Source organism: Pantherophis guttatus, chromosome 14, assembly GCF_059756535.1.
Source record: "Pantherophis guttatus breed Tessera chromosome 14, ASM5975653v1, whole genome shotgun sequence".
NCBI lineage: Eukaryota > Metazoa > Chordata > Lepidosauria > Squamata > Colubridae > Pantherophis > Pantherophis guttatus.
In genome coordinates, this window is record NC_142076.1 from 14,236,535 (window position 1) to 14,261,895 (window position 25,361).

General features: G+C 44.7%; 1 protein-coding gene across 1 annotated transcript in view; it reads left to right on the forward strand.

Annotated features, from left to right (window-relative positions):
- The first annotated feature begins 2,181 nt into the window (after positions 1–2,181).
- The window catches only part of BMERB1 (bMERB domain containing 1), a 30,270-nt gene continuing 7,090 nt past the window's right edge, over positions 2,182–25,361 (forward strand). Inside the window, exon 1 of the mRNA XM_087878418.1 lies at positions 2,182–2,631. Coding sequence (XP_087734544.1) covers positions 2,520–2,631 — 112 coding nt within the window. The 5' untranslated portion in view covers positions 2,182–2,519. The remainder of the gene's footprint in view (positions 2,632–25,361) is intronic.

Here is a 25,361-nt window from a genome sequence, read left to right on the forward strand (position 1 = left end):
ACAACAATATCTACAGCTACATTTATACCTCTGCTTACATCTACACAGGTAGTCCTTGACTTATAATAGTTCATTTAGTGACCACTCAAACATACAAGGGCACTGAAAAAAAGTGACTTATGACCAGTTCTCACTCTTATGACTGTTGCAGCAACCACCTGATCAGAATTCAGATGCTTGGCCGCTGACTCATATTTATGACGGTTGGAGTGTCCCGGGGTCATATGATCCCCATTTGCGACCTTCTGACAAGCCAAGTCAACAGGGAAGCCAGTTTCACTTAATGACCCTGTTACTAATTTAACAACGAGCGATTCACTTAACAACTGTGGCAAGAAAGGTCGTAAGTAAGGGCAAAATTCACTTACCAAATGTCCCGATTAGCAACATAAATTTTGGGCAGCAAAGGGTCTGCTGGCTGCCAGAAGAGAAAAAAAGCCCAGAAACTAGTGAATGGTGATTTCACTGAACTAGGGCTATATATATATATTTAACAACGAGCGTATATATGTATAATACTTTTCTAGTCAGGGTTTTTTCTATGTAGCTCAAGATGTATGGGTATACAAACATCTTGAGCTACGTAGGAAAAAACCCTGACTAGAAAAGTATTTATATATATATATATATATATATATATAAAAATACTTTTCTAGTCAGGGTTTTTTCCTACGTAGCTCAAGATGTTTGTATACCCATACATCTTGAGCTACATAGAAAAAACCCTGACTAGAAAAGTATTATACATATGAACCTACGAATTAAAAGAACTATATATATATATATATATATATATATATATATATATATATATATATATATATATATATATATATATATATATATATATATGTGTGTGTGTGTGTGTGTGTGTGTGTGTGTGTGTGTGTGTAGGTCTTTGGTTATTCAAGTTTTCTCCCGCGTAAAATTGGAGGTGTCTTGGCAACGTTTCGATGAAATCTCATTCGTCATCTTCAGGCTGGTGTTCTTGGCTTCGTGCTTCTAGGAGCAATGTGCTCCTAGAAGCACGAAGCCAAGAACACCAACTTGAAGATGACGAATGAGACTTCGTCGAAACGCCAAGACACCTCCAATTTTACGCGGGAGAAAACCCGAATAACCAAAGACCTACATACAAACACCCGCAAAAACCTCAGAAAACATTGCTCCTAGAAGCACGAAGCCGAGAACACCAGCCTGAAGATGACGAATGAGACTTCGTCGAAACGTTGCCAAGACACCTCCAATTTTACGCGGGAGAAAACCCAAATAACTAAAGACCTACATATATATATATATATCTTGTACTGTCGTTTGTTGAATAAGCCAAAGTGAATTGGTTCATTCATTCGCATCTACGGTCACTTTAAGCCATAAACTGGTTTACAAAGGGAAGTGTATTGTTCATATACTGGGGGTGATAGATCAAGCAACCCCCCCCTTGAGGATTTTGGGTATTGTCTGAGCCAGCCCTGAGAAGCCTAACTGGAGCTTGAATCCCTGAGAAATAAACATACATTCACAGAAACGGCGGACACTTTGCTAAACCAGGTTTATTGAGCTAAACCACGGTACTCCCTTCTAATATAATGCAATCCTTTTAAGAGAACACCTTGCTTCACTCTACCTGCCCAAACCATGCCCAATTCAATTGGCAGACTCACATTCCACCCTAAACCCGCCCCCCCCACACTTTTACCTGGTCTACGTGTTGTACAACTCAACCGAACATTCACTCTAATAACAGTGTCTGAATATTAATTGCCAGCCCGATCAGAATCGGTCTCTTGGGGGGGATGAAAAAGCTGGCCCAAAGGAGGCTGGCTTGAAAACCCCTACTCTTCCCAGGGTTGGGAGCCCTGCTCCTCTGAAGATCTACCTCGCTGACACCCCCCCCCCACTTCCCCAAGGGTTGGACATCCTCACATTCAAGAGGTGAGTTCATCCTTTCTCTGCCCCCACCAAAAACAACCAGACAGCGGCAAAAAAATGCAGTGCAGAATATCCGAATATTTCTCTTGCTGGTATTCGTTTGTTTTACGTCTGCCTTACAGTCAAGGCTGTTTCCTGGGCTTGGGGGACCCTCTTTCTTGCATCCCATTGTTTGCCTTCTTCCCCTTCCCTTCCCTGTGTGTCCCTCGGGCCGTGGGGGAGGGGGGCTTACCGAGCATCTCCCACTCTGAGTCTGCGCACTGCATTCCTGTCACCTCTCTCTCTCTCTCTCCCCTCCGAGGGTACCAGCACAAGAGAAGGATGCAGTGAGCTCAGCCGCGCTTGCCAATCTGGTAGAAGCAGGAATTAAAGGAAAAACACACACACAGACCACACAATACAACCACAACAACAACCACAACAAGCCCCCACCCCCCCCAAAGACCAGTTCTGCCTTCTGTCCCCACCCTGCGTTTCTCTTCTTCTCTCTTCTCTTCTGCTCCAGCTGGGATGGACTAAAAGGAAGTGGGTCCCAGGCCAGCCCGAAGTCTTGAAGAACAAGAGGGGCCCAGGTGGCATTCGGCAGCATGGAGTTGAAGCAATCCATCTCCAGCAGCTTGGGAGCCGAGAAACCTCTGAGGAGCTACGGGGCGGTGAAAGAGACGGAGTGGAAACAACCCATCGATGGGCTCGGGAAAAGTAAGTGGAAGGGACTGGATGGGTTTCCCCCCCCACCCGATCCCACCTGCACCCCTCCGGCCAAATCAAATGGGAAATTTGTGACCGCAGGAGAAAGGAAGGCAGGAAAGGAAAGGAAAGGGAAGAGAAGGGAAGGAAGGAAAGAAGGAAGGAAGGAAGGAAGGAAGGAAGGAAGGAAGGAAGGAAGGAAGGAAGGGAAAGGAAAGGAAAGGAAAGGAAAGGAAAGGAAAGGAAAGGAAAGGAAAGGAAAGGAAAGGAAAGGAAAGGAAAGGAAAGGCAGGGAAGGAAGGAAGGAAGGAAGGAAGGAAGGAAGGAAAGGAAGGAAGAAAGGAAAGAAAGGAAAGGAAGGAAAGAAGGAAGGAAGGAAGGAAAGAAAGGAAGGCAGGAAAGGAAAGGAAAGGCAGGAAGGCAGGAAAGGAAGGAAAGGAAAGGAAAGGCAGGAAGGCAGGAAGGAAGGGAAGGAAGGATGAAGGGAAGGAGGGAAGGAAAGAAGGAAGGAAGGAAGGAAGGAAGGAAGGAACACTGGCATCAGCACCTTGAAAGGAAAGAGATGGTGACATTCACAAGCCATCGCTCTTTCTCCCCGCCTTGTCCTGTTGGTTTCCTAGGAACAAAAGGAGAGGGAGGGAGGGCGGTTTCTGCCTTCCTGGGTGGCCCAGAAATCTTGAAATTCACACATTTGTTCTTGGGTGAGGGTTGGGCAGTGAAGATATGCCTCTTGGCATCCCTAAGGAGATGATGGTGGTGGGGGGTGTTATTTAGTCAGAGAGGGTTGATTCAGCGGGTTGGTAACCTTCAGGATTTGGTCTTTGTTTTCCTCTCTTCCCTACACTTAGAAGACCCCCCCCCCTTATATTTCTGGTGGTTTTATGACAAACCCAAAACCAGAAGAAATCCGGAGGATTTGTCCTCTGTGATCCCAGCATCTCGGAAGAGTCAAAGAGATCCAGTCTCAGAAGCATCTCGTTTTGTTTTGATAAAACAGGAGAAAGCGAAAGATAGGGGAGAAACAAGATCTAAGGTACCAAAGGCCCTTCCCCCCTCCCCCAAAAAAGCCAAGTGGACTTTCTTGGTGTCGTTTCCCCCCCTCCCTTGAAAACCATTCACTGCTCCTCCAAGAAGCTTCTCCAGTTCAACTGGTAACCTTCAACCGGTCTTTGTTTTCCTATATCCCCTCTGTACTTGGAAGATCCCTGACTGCGATCTCGTGACCATCAAAGCAGAAGGAAATTTGGTTTAGAAGAACCGAAGAAGCTTCTTGGAGGAGAAGCCAACCATTTTCAAGGGGAAAAATAAGCCCCCCCCCCCAAGAAAGTCCAGTTGGACTTTTGGGGAAAAAAAAAAAAAGCTCATTTGGGACAACCATGACCTGGATGATTGAGAATCTCCATAGACAAGATCTAATGTGTTTTTCCTTTATTAGGAACGGGGGAGGGGGTTGGAGAGTGGGGATTTAAAAAATTCTATGTTTTATAGGATCCTTGGCTGAAGCTAAGATGGGTTAGCGTTGTTTTGTACATCGATGGGGGATTGCTTGAGAATTCCAGGGACAGAGGGGGATTCGTAAGTCCAAAATCATCTGGGGAAGAAGGTTAGGGCAGATAATTTCCATAAAGTCATCATGAAAAAAATTGCATACTTGCAGTTCACAGAAGTCAAGCTTGCCTTGAGGGTGATTTTTTATTTCAAGACACGCTGAATCAAAACTACCTGTGAATACCAAACCTGACCCTTTCCCCTTCCTCCCTTTTAATGTTTTAAACCCCTAAAATGGAAAAGAAAAAGTGATCTCAGGAACCTCCGAGTTGGAAGTTTGTTTCTTGGGACAATGAAGGTTGGCATGCTATATAGCCCTCTGCCAGCTTTACTACCGGTTCTCTCTGTGCGCGTGCTTCGCGCGCGATCGCCTCTTCGGTCACGCGCTTTGCGCAAGCGCGTTGCGAATCTGCCCAGCTGAGGTGCGGCAATCCGCTCTGCCGCACCTCTCAGCTGGGTGAAAAAAAGAAGAAATATAAGGTCGGAATAACGCGGGGGCGGGCGGGAGGGCCCAGCTCCCGAAGAAAGAGAACCGGTTCGGTGACGTAATAGCGTCACTGCTACCGGCTCGGCCGAACCGGGCCAAACCGGGAGCAACCCACCACTGCCCTCTGTCATCTTCATGGTTGAAACAGTTGCCAGTTGTTTTGCCTGTTTGGAAGATGCTGGGGGGGCGGGAATTGGGCTACCAAAGTTTTGGGTAGCTTAGATTTTTATGGAAGCAGCTCGGATGCGATTCCTTCCTCTCTAGAGGTAGGGCATGTCTAGTTTAGAATAGAACAGGGGTCTACCACTTTAAACACTCAAAAGAGCCATTTGGACCCGTTTCCCACAGAAAAGAAAACACCGGGAGCCACAAAACCCTGACTATTTCTTGAGCGGCCATAAAACTAGCATATGTAGTTGAATTAAACATTCTGTTTTCTTCTGAAACTTTGCTTTTCTTGGATTTATCCATGGTGGGCCTACCGGGGGTTGAAAAGCTCAATAAATCGCGTGCCATCGGGTGTCGCACATTGGTGGTTGTGACGCATAGTTTGAGTGCCAGGGAGCCGCAGCAGAGGGGTGAAAGAGCCACATGCGGCTCCAGAGCCGCAGGTTGCTGACCTCTGGAATTCACTTAGCTCACTGTGATGAGAAAAGTCATAAAATGGGGCAAAAACCTCACTTCACAACTGTCTGGCTTAGCAATAAGACATTTTGGCCTCCATTATGGTCATAAGTCGAGGACTACCTGTAATTTCCATGTTTGTACCTCAAAAGTATGAAAAAAAAAACCCTGCTAGGTGAAGAATAGAATAGAATAGAATAGAATAGAATAGAATAGAATAGAATAGAATAGAATAGAACAGAACAGAACAGAACAGAACAGAACAGAACAGAACAGAACAGAACAGAACAGAACAGAACAGAATAGAATAGAATAGAACAGAACAGAACAGAACAGAACAGAACAGAATAGAATAGAATAGAATAGAATAGAACAGAACAGAACAGAACAGAACAGAACAGAACAGAATAGAATAGAATAGAATAGAATAGAATAGAATAGAATAGAATAACAGAGTTGGAAGGGAACTTGGAGGTCTTCTAGTCCAACCCCCTGCTTAGGCAGGAAACCCTACACCACTTCAGACAAATGGTTATCCAACATCTAATTTAATGAAAAGAAGGACCAGGGGAGACACGATAGTGTTTTAATATCTCAGGGGCTGCCCCAAAGAAGAGGGAGACAAGCTATTCTCCAAAGCACCTGAGGGCAGGACAAGAAGCAACGGGTGGAAACTAATCAAAGAGAGAAGCAACCTGGAACTAAGGAGGAATTTCCTGACAGTGCAATTAATCAGTGGAGTGGCTTACTTCCAGAAGTTGTGGGTGCACCATCACCGGAGGCTTTTAAGAAGAGATTGTCTGGAATGGTATAAGGTTTCTTCCTCGAGCAGGGGGTTCGACTGGAAGATCCCTTCCAACTCTGTTCTTCTGTAATTCAATGCAGAGCTTGACTGATCTCCAAAAATGTTAAGCGGGTGTAGCCATGGTTAGCTCTTAAACAGGAGATGACTAAGACAGAGAAGTAAGAAAGTAACGGCAAACCATTTTTATATTGTTGCCAGGAAAGTATACAAATGCGTCCTCAAAATCAGGAGGAGTAGCATTCAACTCGAAAGATTTTACTATTTACATGATTTAATACGATAAAAAGCATAGGATCATGATCAAGGTCACAGGGGAGGGGCGGGGGAGTAGCGGTTATTATTAGAGAAGGCCTTAAGCCGAGGGAGACCACTGTACCTCAGACAGCTGGTTGTGAGTCCCTCCTTGTGAAGTGGGGCCACGGGGTTCAGATGGGTTTGCTGATCACGTACCTGGCTCCCTGCCACGTGGCGGCAGCCCTGCCCGAGCTACTCAACGTTATTGCCGCGGTGGCGGTTGATACCCCCAGACTTATGGTCATGGGGGATTTCAACCTGCCATCTGTGGGTGAGGCGTCTGAGGTGGCTCGGGAGTTCATGGCTTCCATGACGGCCATGGACCTGACCCAACTAATTCGTGGTCCTACGCACACTGGGGGAAACACACTGGACTTGGTTTTTGTCTCTGGACAGTGGTTGAGTGATCTCGAGATAGGGGATATAGTCATCGAGCCCTTGTCATGGTCAGATCATTCGCTCCTTCGCCTTGACCTTCGAACCGCAGCACCCCGCTGCAGGGAGGCGGAACCGGTAAGATGGTACCGCCCCAGGCGCCTGATGGAACCTGATAGGTTCCAGATGGAGCTTGGGCCAATCCCAGAGGTTCTGGCTCACGCCTCATCTGGGGAACTAGTGGCCGCCTGGGATAGGGCGGCTGCTGGAGCCCTGGATCGAGTTGTGCCTTTGCGGCCTCTGACCCGGCGCCGATCTCGCCTGGCTCCTTGGTTCACCGAGGAGCTGAGGGAGATGAAGCGCCGGAAAAGACGCCTAGAGAGCTGTTGGAGGGCTAGTCTTTCTGAATCTGACCGAACACTGGTAAGGTCTCATATTAGGAGTTACCTAGTGGCGATAAAAGCAGCAAAATGTACTCATTTTACTGCTCTTATTGCATCATCAGATAATCGCCCGGCCACCCTGTTTAGGGTGACCCGCTCCCTGCTCCACCAGGAAGCGCAGGAGGACCCCTTGGAGGGAAGAGCCGAGGATTTTGTTCAGTATCTGTATGACAAAATCACTCAGGTTCGGGCAGGTCTGGACTCTGACGGGATAGATCCAGCGAGGGTGACGGAGACAGGTCTTGAGACTGTTATCTGGGATGAGTTTGATCCTGTGACCCCAGATGACGTGGACAGGATTCTGGGTAGATTGAACGCGACCACATGTTTGTTGGACCCGTGTCCCTCCTGGTTAGTGCTGGCTTCCCGGGAGGTGACGCGAGGCTGGCTCCAGGGGATTATAAATGCTTCGTTGGGTGAGGGTGTCTTTCCCGCCGCCTTGAAAGAGGCGGTGGTAAGGCCTCTCCTCAAGAAGCCTTCCCTGGACCCGGCAGTATTGGCTAATTATCGTCCAGTCTCCAACCTTTGCTTCGTTGCGAAGGTTGTTGAGAGTGTGGTTGCGCGACAGCTACCCCAGTACCTGGAGGAAGCGTCGTATCTAGATCCGTTCCAGTCGGGCTTCAGGCCTGGGTACAGCACGGAAACGGCATTGGTCACGTTGGTTGATGATCTCTGGAGGGCTCGGGACAGGGGTTGTTCCTCTGTCCTGGTCCTGTTAGACCTCTCAGCGGCTTTTGATACCATCGACCATGGTATCATGCTGCACCGGCTGGAAGGGGTGGGGGTGGGAGGCACCGTTTTACGGTGGTTCTCCTCCTTTCTCTCTGACTGGTCGCAGTCTGTGTTGACAGGGGGGCAGAGATCGACCCTGAGGCCCCTTATATGTGGGGTGCCGCAGGGATCGGTTCTCTCGCCCCTTCTGTTCAACATTTATGTAAAGCCGCTGGGCGAGATCATCCATGGTTTCGGGGTGAAGTACCATCTGTACGCTGATGACACCCAGCTGTACATCTCCACCCCGGACCACCCCAACGATGCCCTTGAAGCGATGTCCCATTGCCTGGAGGCCGTACGGATCTGGATGGGGAGAAACGGGCTCAGGCTCAACCCATCCAAGACCGAGTGGCTGTGGTTTCCGAAGTCCCGATATAGTCAGCTGGCGCCATCGCTGGCTATTGGGGGCGAATCATTGGCCCCCACGGAAAGGGCTCGTAACTTGGGCGTCCTCCTGGACTCACGGCTGTCTTTAGAAGAGCACTTGACGGCCGTGACCGGGAGGATTTTTCATCAGGTTCGCCTGATTTGCCAGTTGCGTCCCTTTCTAGATCGGGACTCGTTACGCACCGTCACTCATGCCCTCGTCACCTCTCGTCTGGACTATTGTAATGCTCTCTACATGGGGCTCCCCTTGAGGTGCACCCGGAGGCTCCAGCTGGCGCAGAGTGCGGCCGCGCGGGTGGTTATGGGAGCAACATGGAGCTCCCATGTAACACCTCTCCTGCGCGAGCTGCACTGGCTCCCGGTGGTCTTCCGGGTGCGCTTCAAGGTTCTGGTTACCACCTTTAAAGCGCTCCATGGCTTGGGACCTGGTTACTTACAGGACCGCCTACTACCATCAACAGCCTCCCACCGACCAGTACGCTCCCACAGAGAGGGGCTCCTCCAGGTGCCGTCGGCCAAACAATGTCGGCTGTCGGCCCCTAGGGGGAGAGCCTTCTCTGTGGGGGCACCGACGATCTGGAATGAGCTCCCCCCAGAGATACGGAGGATTCCGGATCTGCGCACCTTCCGCCGCAAGTTGAAGACGCTTTTATTTCATCAAGCTGGCCTCGCCTAAATCTTCTCCCTTTTGAGTGTAAATTCTAAATTTTTAATGTATTTTAAAATATGGGTATCTTAAATTTGGGTATTAATTCAGCCAAATTTATTTAATTCATTTTATTCGATTTTAAATTTTGTATATCTATGTGTTTTATCTCATGGCTGTGCACCGCCCTGAGTCCTTCGGGAGTAGGGCGGTATAGAAATTCAATAAAATAAATAAATAAATAAAATAAATCATGTCTTTACCAAAGGCGTGTAACTTGGCGCGGTCGCTAAACGAATGTTGGTAAAATGAGGACTACAGTTACATCAAAAGAGCTGAGGTGGCGCAGTGGTTAGAGTGCTGTACTGCAGCTACTTCAGATGACTGCTAGTTCAGCAGATCAGCGGATCAAATCTCACCGGCTCAAGGTTGACTCAGCCTTCCATCCTTCCGAGGTGGGTAAAATGAGGACCCAGATTGTTGGGGGCAATATGCTATTTAGTATACTGTCTTTGGTGTAAGCCGCCCAGAGTCCTCGGAGAGTGGGCGGCATAGAAATATGATTAATAATAATAAAATAATAAAACAATCAAGAAACTATTGAAAAGTAGGGGACAGAGGCCAGATATGAAACATAGGGGGAAAAAAAAGAATAGAACAAAATACTATCAAGAAGCCTGCTTTTCCCTAAATTGGTTTTCAACCAAAAAAGGGCTTGGAAATGAGAAATTCTGTTCTTCCAAGGATCTTGCTGGAACTTACGGAGGGACGGAATGAAAATGGGAGCAATCCTTCAAATATATTCTTTCTCCTTGGATATTTACCGTAGTGACCAAAATTGTGGAAACCTTTTGGGAAAAAATATATTTTTGAGGTTTGATGGCTAATAACACCACTTTTTTGGGGGAGTTTCAAGAGAACCATATTCCACTGCTGGAATGGCTTGGGAATAGCCCAGACCTTCACCCAATTGAAAATCTATGGAGCCGACTAAAGAAACTGGTTAGTCAGGAGCGACCCAGCAATAAACCCAGTTAATAGAAGCAACCATTCAATCTTGGTTTCACATTCTAACAGCTGCAGAACGAAAAGACTTGATTCGCTCCATGGGAAGACGTTGTAAGGCCGTAATTCATGCTAAAGGTTACCCAACTAATTATTAACTGACATGGAGAGCATCTTTGTATATCTCGTTTTTTCACTTTTCTTCTTTATCCTGTAACTGCTATTCTACTAGCAAATCCTTCATAAAAGTTAGTGCATTACATTCTTGATTAAATTATCTTTCCATTGATATATAATTTTATGGTACTACTCAGTGGTGGGTTGCCCCCAGTCCAGACCGGTTCTATAGAACCGGTAGTAAAACCGGCGGGAGGCTCCGCCCACAGACCCGGATGTCATCAGGAAGCTCCTGCGCATGGGCAGAAGCTTCTGTGCATGTGCAGAAGAGCGCGTGCGTGCGGCCCCGCCGCGAACCAGTAGTAAAGGCAGTGGTGGGATTCAAATAATTTAACAACCGGTTCTCTGCCCTAATGATTTCTTCCAACAACCAATTCATCAAACTGCTCAGAAAGTTAACAACCGGTTCTCCCGAAGTGGTACGAACCGGCTGAATCCCACCACTGAGTAAAGGTACGTAGAACCCAGCCCTGGTACTACTCCCCCAAAAAGTGGAGCTATCTAGTTTTAGACAATACACTTTTCCCAAAAGGTTTCCACAATTTTGGCCCCTACTGAACCCAATTGAACCCAAAAATCAAAGTGTAAGAAGAAATATCCTTCTGGGTTCAGATCCAAGTGGGGAAAAAGACACTGGAAACATGGAGACTGCTTGGAAAGATGGTTTAATGGTGGACAGGATCACATGGTTTGAGTTCCTGAACAGAAAAGGGGCTGAGATGCAGTGAGTCCCCGGGTTTTATGCCCTCTCTGGCTTTGAACTTCCTGGGGCCCCGAAAGAGTATCCTGATTGGTTGTCAGACTCCCAGGGGGTGGGGGTCTTAGCTAGCCTTGCTGGCTGATGTAATCTTCCCAGGTGCCATGTGGTGAGTTTCTGTTGCTAGATGGGTCCTATTGTGTTAGTTTCTGTTGCTAGATGGGTCCTATTGTGTTGCAGATGATGGTCCATTGACAAAGATTGAGTTTCTGCCTCTGGCCCATTGACAAAGGGTGGGGGCAGGAAGATGGGAGCTGCTTCGTCTTTAAAACATGCTTCTCCATTTCTCATCCAGGGAAACGTAATATTCTGCCTTTTTAATATTTCCTAAAATATTTCATTCTTCTAGGAAAGGGATGGGTGCTAACTTCCTACAACAGCACAGGCGATAATATCACTGTTCTTCACCCATTTTCATCTTGCTGTGTGTGTTTGGTTTTTTCTCAAATCCCTGGTGATGGAAATTGTTTTTTTTTTTTAAAAAAAAAAATTAGATGCCAGAATTACATGAAGGTAGCTGAGCCTTCTTGGATATTCTTGAGAGCTGATTATTTAGACAAGACCAAGTAGCCGCTGACTGAATAATTGATCAGGGTTTGTGGTTTGTTATTCTTTTTTTTTTTAAATCCTGTTTGAAAAGAGCTATCAGTTTTAATGTAGTCGGAACGATTGGCTGGAGTGGGGTTTAGGGGGTGGAGTGGGGGAAGGAGTTGTCATCATTTATTATTCTATTCGATTGACTATACCGGTGTCTGGAACCTGCTGAGACCTTCTGTCTTTGACCAAGATGTCTGGAATCTCTTCACAGGAATTGCTTTTCATGACAAGCGGGTGGTTAATCTAGTTTTTCTTAAAAAAATCTTTTTAAGCCTTAAGATAGCTTTGGAACCCATGGAGCTGCCTCGGTGTTTTGAAGTTTTGAGACACCAAATTAAAAAAGTTGGCCAGATCATTACTGGCCTCCTGGGGTAAACTAGATAGGGATCATATTACGTCTTTCTTTCTTTCTTTCTTTCTTTCTTTCTTTCTTTCTTTCTTTCTTTCTTTCTTTCTTTTTCTTTCTTTCTTTCTTTCTTTCTTTCTTTCTTTCTTTCTTCCTTCCTTCCTTCCTTCCGTCCTTCCTTCCTTCCGTCCTTCCTTCCTTCCTTCCTTTCTTTCTCCTGGGGTAAACTAGATAGGGATCATATTACGTCTTTCTTTCTTTCTTTCTTTCTCCTGGGGTAAACTAGATAGGGATCATATTACGTCTTTCTTTCTTTCTTTCTTTCTTTCTTTCTTTCTTTCTTTCTTTCTTTCTTTCTTCCTTCCTTCCTTCCTTCCTTCCTTCCTTCCTTCCTTCCTTCCTTCCTTCCTTCCCAAAGATTCCATGCGGTTTGCAGACGTAAGGTAAAGGTAAAGGTTCCCCTCGCACATATGTGCTAGTTGTTCCTGACTCTAGGGGGCTGTGCTCATCTCCGTTTCAAAGCCGAAGAGCCAGCGCTGTCCGAAGATGTCTCTGTGGTCATGTGACTGGCGTGACTCAATGCCAAAGAGGCACGGAACTCTCTTACCTTCCCAGCAAAGCTGGTCCCTATTTTTCTACTTGGATTTTTTTATGCGCTTTCGAACTGCTAGGTTGGCAGAAGCTGGGACAAGTAACAGGAGGTGGCACTGGGATTCGAACCGCTGAACTGCTGACCTTTCTGATTGACAAACTCAGCATCTTAGCCACTGAGCCACTGCGACCCTGGTTGCAGAAGTCAAAAAGCCAATTCTGACGATTCCGCACAAAAACAACACTGGAGAACTTTCCCTTTTTCCTTGGACTTCCCATTGTGTATTGTCCACCAATCACTTCTGCTCTCTTTGTTTTGGGATCGATCTGTTTGCTTCGGACTTCTCCAGCTGGGCGACCTTGGGTCTGTTTCAGGCTTCCAGTTGCATTCCAAATTTCCTTCCCCAAATTCCCTTACATTCCAGTGCTTTCCTTCCCTTCCCCCCCTCCCGTTACCGTTGTCAACCATGACACACTGTGTTTAAAAATTTTCCAGATCTTTGTGTATTTTGGCAGCAGAGAGATTCAAGAAACGAGTAGGCAAAACTGAATCTTACGGGTCTCGCCAGCTGAACCCCCTAGGGATTTGCCCTTCTGGAAGAACATGCGTGCACATGGATTTTGGGGGGAAGACAATGTGACATCAGATTCATTTTTGACAAGGCTTGGGTTTCGAGAAAATCTCCTTCTTTTCCTTCAATTCTCTAGCTGCCTTTGAGATAGGGAGTCCGATTTCGATTTCGGTTTTTTTGTTCCCCCTTCTGATTTGCTTAACGACGGTGGCAAAAAAAGGGTCATAAAATTGCACCCGACTCACTGAGCAACCAATAGCCATGGAAATTGCTACGTTCCCAATTGTGATCGTAAGTGATATACTACCTGTATTAAAAACAGAGGAAAAATTACTATTTAACTATTCAAAAGCAGAGGAATTTTATTAAGGCGACCAACTTTTTTACAATGAGAAGGAGGACACAAATAAATTGACGAACAAAAATATCGTAAATAAAAGAAATATTTTATTCATTGCAACAATCAGTCTAATGCATGCGTGTGCCGTGTTGTGTTTTTGTAAGAAGTACACAAAGCCACTTGTGCGCGACGCACTCTCTCAAAACAGTTCTCCTGTGCAGAGCATATGCGTCTCACAATCGCATCTCGACAGACTGTACTGAGCCTTGACGAATCGTCATGTCAAATACAAATACGTCACATCACACGCAACGGATCGGATCGGCATCGATCGAATACGGAGAATTATAGATTAGTCTTCAAATATCGAAAAGAAGGACACGTAGGAGGAGACTTTTCAAGAGAGGACAGAACTTACAAAAGAAGGACTGTCCCCCCCTAAAGGAGGACAATTGGTCACCTTTTTTTTTTTTTATAAATACTTTATTGATTTTTGAAAAAAGGTTTTTTTAAAAAGAAAATATCAAATCTCAGGTAACATCTGAGGTATCGTGCGATTACATATATACATTATATACACATCAAGTATCTTCAAATCTATCATTATTAGAAATAGGCATATCCTTATAGTCTTGTTCTATTATTCCACCATTTGTACCACCTTTCCCATACTGCCTTAAATTTAGAATTCTCATCGTCTTTAAGAACACTAGTTAATTTTGCCATTTCTGCACATTCTAGAATTTTATTTGTTATTGTCATCTCTGAAGGGATTTGTTTATCTTTCCAGTATTTTGCAAAGGTTAATCTGGCCGCTGTTATAATATGTATAATTAATTGTGTCTTGTCCTTAGAGAGTCCATCTTCCGTCATTCCTAGTAGAAAAATTTCCGGAGATAATTTTATATCTTCAATTGGTCACCTTAATTGTATAGAGTTTTGCACTTTAGACAAGACCAATTGATGGGATAACTGCATTGCTTCTCAAAGTTCAGAATAAAGATTTATTTTCAGAAAGAAAACAAACAAACAGAGGAATAAGGAGTGCACCAGAATAGACAAAAGACAAAATTTATTTCTTAACACTAAAGAGAGGGTAGCACTGGGGGAAAATTCCCGCAACAGCATCAATGAACAAACGCAAAGGATGACTTTGGCCAAGTTGAAACAAGACTGTTGCTTGAGGAGGCTCATCTGTGGCCATGCTGTGGTGCGAATTAATGCTATCACTGTTTCACAGGCTTTGCTCACCGCGCATGGCTGCACAATTCGGCCCAGGAATGAGCCTGCAAAGGCCAGCTGTGACAGAACATCGGTTTATTTTAATTTTTTTTTTGACTTCATCTTACAACCAAGGATTAAACTGGGGCTATGGGATGCAGTGGCTCAGTGGCTAAGATGCTGAGCTTGTTGATTGAAAGGTCGGCAGCTCGGCAGTTCGAATCCCTAGTGCTGCGTAATGGGGTGAGCTCCCGTGACTTGTCCCAGCCAACCTAGCAGTTCGAAAGCAGGTAAAAAATGCAAGTAGAAAAATAGGGACCGCCCCCTATTGGTGGGAAGGTAACGGCGTTCCGTGCGCCTTTGGTGTTGAATCATGCTGGTCACATGACCACGGAGACGTCTTCGGACAGCGCTGGCTCTTCGGCTTTGAAACGGAGATGAGCACCGCCCCCTAGAGTCAGGAACGACTAGCATGTATGTGCGAGGGGAACCTTTACTTTTATGGAAACTCTTGACATACTATTAGATCTATAAAACATTTTCTGTAGTTCCTAGAGAAAGTCACATTGCTCTGACTGTTCACCTACTATTTTTTTAGCCTTAATGACTCATTGGATTATGCCAATGGTTTTTTTTTTAACTCAACAACTTTAAGAGGATTGGATTTCAAATCCCAGAATTCCCCAGCCAGCATGCATATCATCACCTCTACGGATAATGTGTAGAGGTCCTAATTGCCTCCAGAAGTTGTGGATGCTCCAACACTGGAAGTTTTTAAGAAGAGGTTGGATAACCAGAAGTGGTGTAGGGTTTCCTGCCTAAGCAGGGGGTTGGACTAGAAGACCTCCAAGGTCCCTTCCAACTCTGTTATTCTATTCTATTCTATTCTATTCTATTCTATTCTATTCTATTCTATTCTATTCTATTCTATTCTATTCTATTCTATTCTATTCTATTCTACTCTACTCTACTCTACTCTACTCTACTCTATTCATTTTTTATTCTATTCTTCTCTGTAGGGTAACTGTTTCAGAACTTGCTGTGTACAGATAGTCCTCAACTTACAACGGTTCATTTAGTGACCATTGACCATTCATTGTTCTCACTGTCAGGGAATTTCTCCTTAGTTCTAAGTTGCTCCTCTCCTTGATGAGTTTCCGCCCATTGCTTCTTGTCTTATCTTCAGGTGCTTTGGAGAAGAGCTTGACTCCCTCTTCTTTGTGGCAGCCCCTGAGATATTGGAAGATGCTATCATGTCTTCCCTAGTCCTTCTTTTCATTAAACTAGACATACCCAGTTCCTGCAACCGTTCTTCCTATGTTTTAGCCTCCAGTCCCCTAGTCATCTTTGTTGCTCTTCTCTGCACTCTTTCTAGAGTCTCCACATCTTTTTTTCATCGTGGCGACCAAAACTGGATGCCATATTCCAAGTGTGGCCTTACCAAGGCCTTATAAAGTGATATTAACACTTCACTTGATCTTGATTCTATCCCTCTTGTTGATGCAGCCTAGAACTGTGTTGGCTTTTTTGGCAGCTGCTGCAACACTGCTGGCTCATAGTTAAATGGTTGTCTACTAGGACTCCAAGATCCCTCTCACAGTTACTACTATTGAGCAAAGTACCACCTATACTGTACCTGCACATTTTGTTTCCCTTGCCTAAATGTAGATCTTTCCTTTTTTCATCATTGATTTTTATTTTGTTAAATAAGAGTTCTAACATTTTGAAAAGCCGGGTTGAAACACCAATAATAAATAAAGCGAGCGCGATGCCTTGTTGGGTACCAAAAGTGGAGGTTTTTTTGCAAAGCTCCCTTTCACACCCGTAAAATATCCGCCGGCAGGTGTTCTATTGAGCCGGTGCCTTCGTTTGCCTTGGAAGTGACTAAGCACCTGGAGTGAAAAAGAAAGCAATTAAATCCTGCATAAAATAACCTTAAAATAGAGGCAATCAGGTCTGAAATGAAAGCTGCGTGTTCCTTTCTTCGTGAAGGGGACGGTGCCGGCAGTTCCCAAGCACGGCTGGAAAAGTAAATTTCTTCATGGTCCGGGAGATGGGAAAGGCTTTCGGGGAAGGCAAAAGGGGCCAAAGACGACCAATTGAGCATGTCTGGGGAATGGCGATGGCGGTAGCCAGCCAGCAGTGAAATATGAATAGGTCTTATTTTACAAAAAAAAACCCCGAATATGCTAAAAGAGTAGCGTAGCTTTCAAGAGACCTGTTCAATAAAGCAGGAGGTAAATTCAGGTGCTCCTAAAGTATCTTGGGTTGTATGTTGGATGGGGATTGCAGCACAGATACATGGGCTTTTTAAAATAAATCTTTCCCTCTCTAACTCCATCAATCTAGCCTTCTATCTCTCTCTATCATCTGTCTGTCTGTCTGTCTGTCTGTCTGTCTGTCTCTCTCTCTCTCTCTCTCTCTCTCTCTCTATATATATATATATATATAATTATAATTATCATTGTCTATCTCTACCATCCATCCATCCATCCATCCATCCATCCATCCATCCATCCATCCATCCATCTATCTATCTATCTATCTATCTATCTATCTATCTATCTATCTATCTATCTATCTCTATATAATTATCATTGTCTAACTCTGTCTACCATCCATCCATCCATCCATCCATCCATCCATCCATCCATCCATCTGTCTGTGTCTGTCTGTCTGTCTGTCTGTCTATTTAATTATCACTGTCTATCTCTGTCTGTCTGTCTATCTATCTATCTATCTATCTATCTATCTATCTATCTATCTATCTCTATATAATTATCATTGTCTAACTCTGTCTAACTGTCTAACTCTGTCTGTCTATCATCCGTCCATCTATCTATCTATCCATCCATCCATCTATCTATCTATCTGTCTATTTAATTATCACTGTCTATCTCTATCATCCGTCCATCCATCCGTCCATCCATCCATCCATCCATCCATCCATCCATCCGTCTGTCTATTTAATTATCACTGTCTATCATCTATCTATCTATCTATCTATCTATCTATCTATCTATCTATCTATCTATCTATCTATCTATCTATCTATCTATCTATCTATCTATCTCTATATAATTATCATTGTCTAACTCTGTCTGTCTATCATCCGTCCATCCATCTATCTATCTATTATCTATCTATCTATCTCATCTATCTTTCTTATCTATCTCCAAACTTATACCCCCTGCTCATTCAGGAGACCTACTCTAGAGATTCGAACTGCCGAACTGGCGACCTTTCTGATCAACAAGCTCAGCATCTTAGCCGCTGAGCCACTTAGCCAGGCTCAGTGGTTAAACTCAGGATAAACGCACACACACAGACACTTATTCCCAAGTATTCCAACACCACCCCCTCATCAAAATCAAAGTTGCAACCATAAGCAGCAATTAAAAATTAAGCAATAATTAATAAATAATAAAACCAAGTAGGAACAATGCCCCATAATTGCTCAATTAAAGGTAATAGAAACAGCAGAGAAACCGTTTCATACAGCAATGAGGTCATCTAAAGATGTTGCATTTAAGCTGCTTTTTCGGAAGAAGAAGAAAAAATACCTAAAAAGAGAGCAGGATGGAAGACTATCATTAAGGGACTGCTGCTGAGAATTTTGTTGGCTCTCATTCATCAAATCTGCCTTCACCTCCTGTAAAGAAGAGGAGAAACCAGACAAGATTAAATGATCCATAGCTAAAGCTGGAAGTTTTCACTCATTTAGGGCTTGCATTAATTCCTTTATGAAATCTATTTTTGGAATCACTGGCTGGGATTATGATCAAGACTATAAAGGGACATCAGTGTTGTGGCCCGTCAGTGGCCTGTGTGGATTGTAGCTGATTCTGACAGCGAGGAGGCTGGTGTAGTGTTGGGACAGCAGCCTGTGCAGCTGGCACTCGAGTTGGACAGTGAGGAGGCTGGAGAAGATGTGGTGCCAGAGGCGGGGATTCAGCCAGAGCCTTCAGAACCTCCAGAAGCTCCTTTAAGTGAAGAGGACGAAGAGGAGGAGCCTCTTCTCAATGCACGGGCGCGCAGAGCTGCCAAAAGGCAGGAGTGGCTCCTCAGGAGGAGGTCTCCTCGAGAGTAAGGCCTGGGGCTAATTGGCCACTCCCTTAGCCTATTTAAGGAGGAACGCCGATTGCAGCAAGCTGTAGGGAACAACTTTAGTTCACTCTCCTTCATGCCTGGATTCTCTGCAAAATTGCTTCTGGGCTTTCTGCCAACCCTAGTAAGACTGTGATTACTTTATCTTAGAATTCTTGTAGGCTGTTAAGGAAGTTTATTAACAACCTTTGGTTGAAAAAGACTGAGTTATTTGAGTAAAATAAGCTTTGTATAGATTTTGTATGTGCTGAGTTCTTTGGGGTCCATAGCTGGGGCAGAACAATCAGTGGCATGGACAATGGATGACAGCCATGCCCAATTCTAGAAGCTTTTCGCTGCCATGGTTCTTAAGCAAAACATTGCAGCTATTAAGTGAATTATGTGGTCGTTAAGCAGATCCAGCTTTCTCCATTGACCTTGCTTTCTAGAAGCTGGCTGGGAAGGTCACAAAGGGCCATCAAAGGATCCTGCAACCATTGCAAATACATGGCAGATGCCAAGCAATCAAATGTCGGTCACTCGTCCATGGAGATGCTGCATCGGTTGTATGTGCGAGGACTGGACATAAGTCACATTTTCCAGTGCCGGTGTAACTTGGAATAGTCACTAAACCAATGTAAGTTAAGGACTACCTATAAACTCTGATTAAAACAGTCAATTTTGGCATCTCTGCCAACAACGTCATTTTTACCATCCGTTTGGTATTCATCCATCTTAAACAATATGGCTGACAATCCTAAACAACTCTGGGCCTCTCACCACACCAGTAAAGCCAGTAACAACCATAAAACAGTAACATGCTCAAACAGAAACGACGCCCCCACCTTTTAATTTTGTTACCTGACCTTTGAGTGTTATTCGTTGTTAGTTGCGACCCATCGCGACCCCCATGGATAATGTTCCTCCAGGCCTTCCTGTCCTCTACAATCCTCTGGACACATTGACTGCTTCAGTGACTCCATCCAGCCACCTCCTTCTCTGCCGTCCCCTTCTTCTTTTGCCCTCAATCTTTCTCAGCATTAGGCTCTTCTCCGGTGAGTCCTTCCTTCTCATTCAACCCAAAATATTTGAGTTTCCTCTTCAGGATCTGGCCTTCTAAAGAGCAGTCAAGGTTGATCTCCTCTAGAACTTAACGGTTGGATCGCCTTGCAGTCCAAGGGATGCACAGGAGTCTTCTCCAGCACCAGAGTTCAAAGGCCTCAATTCTTTGGCGCTTCAGCCTTCCTTATGGTGGTTATTAGAGCTCTCTTTTCAGGACCATGGACAGTAATTTCTCCCTAACAACATTGGGCCGTATCCCTACTTCATAGCATCTTCAAAGCATCAGCAGGCCGTCACTGAAGGGGCATAAAGCTTTTCCTCATTATTGTTATTTTCAGCACAACGATGGCCGACTGGCTCTAGTCAATACTATTAAGTTGCCAGCGGGAGAAATTACTTTACTAAAGTTAAAAAGTAAAATCTTCAATGAGAGCTCAGCTCCTGGTGCCTTCATCCAAGAATGTTATTAGAGAGATCCATGGAGAACCAGATAACTGTTTGCTCATTATGTTATTATGTGGTTTAATCCACTCAATAACATTTCTACCGCTGGCTTGTATCACAGACGGTAGGATACAAGCATTCCAGAGGAGACTTGGATTAGTTTCGCCTAGTCTTTCCCCCCCCCCTTTAAATGTATGCCTTCCTTCAAAACCAGGTTTTGAGTTATGCCCGATTCATTTCTTAAAGTTCTGCATTTTGTTTGTGTGGAGTCCTTGGTGCTCTCTGAGCTTGTAGATGTTTCATTACCCAGCTAGATAACATCATCAGTGCTAGAAGGGAATGGAGTTTGAAGGGGAGGAGAGGAGGAGGAGGAGGAGGAGGACTGTAGGATCCTTGGTGCTCTCTGAGCTTGGTTGTTTGCTTATAGATGTTTCATTACCCAGTTAGGTAACATCATCAGTGCTAGAAGGAGTGGGATTTGCAGAGAGGAGGAGGAGGAGGGGGAGGAGGAGGAGGATGACAAGTATGGGGTCCTTGGTATTCTCTGATCTTGGTTGTTTGCTTGCTGACATTTCATTACCCAACTATCTAACATCATCAGTCTTAGTGAGTGTGGAGTTTGGTTCCTGTTTATATACAATAGCTGATAGATTTAAGGAGGGTTCACCATCGTATATTCACATTCTTTGTTCCTAAGAATCCTTCCAGAACATCTTTTGAAGATAGATCTGGCAGGGGGAAATCTCCTTGTGTCTTTTGGTCTACATCTGAAAGACTCTTGGTCCTAAGAATTAATTCTCTTCTTTCTGAAGAGACATCGGTTATCAGCAGGAAATTCGCCGCTGTAAAAATACAAATGGCAACAACGAATTCTAACTCTTCATTGATTTCTAGTGGCCGTGCCTGTTTTCACAGCCCGGTGATGGTAGATTTTCAGTTTATGATATCCCCATCAAGATGAAAAGAGGGATAATAATTTCCCAAGGAAAGCCGAGAGGAAAGATCAATGGAAAGTAGATCATAAGGCATTATGTGGTGGACTAATTGCAGGCACGTGCTATTGCATCAGTTAGGAGAATTCCACTCAGCAGGATAAGGTTGCCAGAATATATTAAATACACATGAACCAAATCCCATCATCTTAAGTAGTCAAGTGATAAAAGTCCTATGACAGGCGGAGAAGCGAGCAAACAGCAAGCGGCTTTATTGCTTCCCTTTAATAGATGCCAGCTTAACATTTCACATTCCTGAGCCAGCCCAGATAATATATCACAGCACAGAGTGTGTATGTGTGTATGTGTGTGTGTGGGGGGATGCCTTGCCCAGTTACAGCTATGGATTGCAAGACCAAATTATCCAATGCAACTGGAAAGACAGATTGACTGAATGCTCACACATCCCTTGGAGACCTGGTTTATGCTTTCTAGGTAGTCCTTGACCACAACTGGGAGCAGGAGTTCCGTTGCTAAGCAAGGCAGTTGTTAAGCGAGTCATGCTAAGTGATTTTATGATATTTTGTTTAAGGCAAAAACTCAAGGATAGTTTCTGACCCAGTTCCCCAAATACGACAAATCCAAAGTGAGCTCAAAAGATTCCTTTATTAGCAGTGCTGGCAGGCCCAGCAAAAAGTTTCTCTATTAACGCAGGCTACCTTCTGACCTAAGCATAGTACATAAAAGTATCTGCCACAATGTCCTTCCTGTCAACGACTACTTCAGCTTCAACCACAACAATACCTGAGCAAATAATAGATACAAACTCAAGGTAAACCGCTCCAAACTCAATTGCAGAAAATATGACTTCAGTAACAGAGTGGTCAATGCCTGGAATGCACTACCTGACTCTGCGGGTTTCTTCCCCAAACCCCCAAAACTTTAACCTTAAACTGTCTACTGTTGACCTCACCCCATTCCTAAGAGGTCTGTAAGGGGCGTGCATAAGTGCACCAGCGTGCCTACCGTCCTTGTCCTAATATTCCTTTTTACTTACTCTTGTCATGTATTCAAATTATGTTTATACTTTTACCTGTTATCTTGCTATGCTTGACAAAATAAACTTATGACTTAAGTCCGTCCGTCTGGGCCACAACAAGATGAATAGTTGACTGCCACACCTATTCATCTCCGCTCCCCGTCTTTTATCCCCAGAGCTAGGATGGGGCTTCGCTAGCAGTGGTAGCTCTTCTGTCCCAAGGATCGGCCCATAGATTTCCACTGCTCTCCTCTCCTCTGTCTTCTGCGCATCCGTGCATCAGGCACTGGGCGCAGCTGTTCCTCTTCTTCCTCATCAGCCACCTCCAGACCCAGGGGCTGTTGACTCTCCATCTGAGGGCTGACGGATGACCCAGGCTCCGCTTCTGTCTCTCTCTCTCTCTCTCGGACAGCTCCATTCCCTCTTCCCCCTTGGAGCTCTCAGGTTGCCTTGATGCTGACCCTGACTCCCACACCTCCTCCTCCTCTGATTCGGCTCTGATTTAGAGGAGTCGGGCGGCCGACAGGCCACAACAGATAGATTTTATCTTTGGTCCCTTCCATGTCTACATTCTGGACTGCATCATTTCTTCAAATGTTTCTCCCTTGCCTTCTCTCCTGCCCCTGTGCCATTCAAAGTTTTAAAGCTCTATAAAAATATGATTTTTCAAGTCCACGTTTTCTTTCAACTATTTTTTTCCCCATGCTTCAGCATCCCATGGACATCAATTATGGATGAAATGAATTATGGCTTGACACGATCCATGCCCCCAAATATACACCTCTTTGGGTTCATGATATGAAGAAAAATGGCGCCAAGAGGGTTTTTTTTTGAAATGAACTATTGAATAATTAACATTTTTCAGAGAAGCTGGTTTTATTTGCGCTGGGGATATTTATGCGGCTGATTACTTAGCTATGGTTTATTTACTTGCGGTCTATGGAATAATCCACAATTGGTTGGGTTCACACAACTCATTAAGCATCTTCATAAACACCCGGAATTTTTGCAATGCCTACTTTAATCTTGATTTTAATTTTAGCATTTGTTGTAACTTACCGAATTTAGAGAACTGATTTATATTTTTATTTATGAACCCTGTAAACTGCCAAGAATTGGTATGTTTTGGCAGCATGTCTAAATTTTCAGAAATAAGTGCATTAAACTAATTAGCTCTGGGCTGTGATTCATACCCTATGTCAAACAAAAAGCGAAAGTCAGCATTGTGTCTTAGCTTGTGATGTAAAGCAAATCTAAAACAGATTTTCGTGGTTAAGACAAAGGTATGATGGAGCCGACATATCACCTGCAAAGCTTGGGATGAACACTAGATGGCGGCAGAGCATCAGACCTTTCTGATTCTTTCTAATGCCACCCCTGTGTTCACTTATGTTTTTGCATCTGTATGTGAGGATGGCCTTGGGAGACAGGAGGAAAAATTTAACCCTAACCTTAACATTTGAGAATATCAGTGTAAAGACAGAACTACTACTACTCCCTATCTTTAGTCTGATCTCTGCCATCATCAATTGCTCTCAAGGAGATTTTTCCCCTCTGTCTCCTTCAGCCCCACAATGTCACTGGTAACATTATCTGTGTATTCAGAGGTGTAGCCAGAGGTGGTATCTGTGTATTCTCAGATACACTATTCTCAGTGTAGGTGAAAGAGTGGAAGAACCTGGGGTGGAGTTAAAAGAGGGAGTAGCCTAGAATCCCTACATAGCCACAAGCGAAGTTAGTTCAACTTTCCTTGAATTCCATTGACTCTTAGCTAACTCCAAGCAGGTGGCTAACCGTTTGTCGAGAACATCCCCGTGCACAGGGGTGAAATCCAGCAGGTTCTGACAGGTTCTGGAGAACCGGTAGCGGAAATTTTGAGCAGTTCAGAAAACCGGCAAATACCACCTCCGGCTGGCCCCAGAGTGGGGTGGGAATGGGGATTTTGCAATATCCTTCCCCCAGGAGTGGGGAGGGAATGGGGATTTTGCAACATCCTTCCCCCAGGAGTGGGGAGGGAATGGGGATTTTGCAGCATTCTTTCCCTGCCACGTCCACCAAACCACGCCCACAGAACCGGTAGTAAAAAAATTTGGATTTCACCACTGCCCGTGCATGACATGAGTAGCAATCAATCAGTTTAATTGGGCCTTCGTATGTGGACCTGATCTTTTGCGCCGGACTCTCTGAGACCAAATCATCATTTGGTTGGTTGGTTGGTTGGTTTTGTGTGGTACCTGATTGTATGAAAGGAGCCTTGGTAGTACAGTGGTCTAAAGCACCCTGTTATTAAGACCAGCTGCCTGCAATTACTGCAGGTTCGAATCTCGCCAGGCTCAAGGTTGACTCAGCCTTCCATCCTTTCTAAGGTAGGTAAATTGAGGACCCAGTTTGTGGGGGCAATAAGCTGACTTTGTATAAATATACAAAAGTACGAAGGCTATTGCTTAACGCATTGTAAGCCGCCCTGAGTCTCCCGAGAAGGGCGGCATATAAATCAAATTAAAAAAAAAAGAAAGTCCTCTTTCTAAAGTGTTTACAGTAGTGGCCAAAATTATGGAAACCTTTTGGGAAAAGTGTATTTTTGAGGTTTGATGGCTAATAACACCACTTTTTGGGGGGAGTTTCAAGAGAATCCTATTCCACTGCAGGAATGGCCTGGGAATAGCCCAGACCTTCACCCAATTGAAAATGTATGGAGCCGACTAAAGAAACTTATTAGACAAAAAATTTAAAACTATTGTTGGAAGAAACATCCTTCTGGGTTCTGCTCCAAGTGGGGAAAAAGACACTGGAAACATGGAGACTGCTTGGAAAGATGGTTTAATGGTGGACAGGATCACATGGCTTGAGTTCCTGAACAGAAAAGGGGGCAGATACAGTAAATCCTTGGGTTTTTATGCTCTCTCTGGCTCTGCATTTCTTGGGGCCCCGAAAGAGTATCCTGATTGGTTGTCAGACTCCCAGGGGGTGGGGGTCTTAGCTAGCCTTGCTGGCTGATGGTCACATGTGCTTCCCAGGTCACATGTGGTGAGTTTCTGCTGCTATTGTGTATCTTTGTTGGATCTTTGGCAATTCCTACTATGGCTCTGCCTGAAGGAGGTAGATCTTTGTTATGTAGAATAGACTGGCCCAGGCCTTAATGGCCCATTGGCAAAGGGTGGGGGCAGGAAGATGGGAGCTGCTTCAAAAC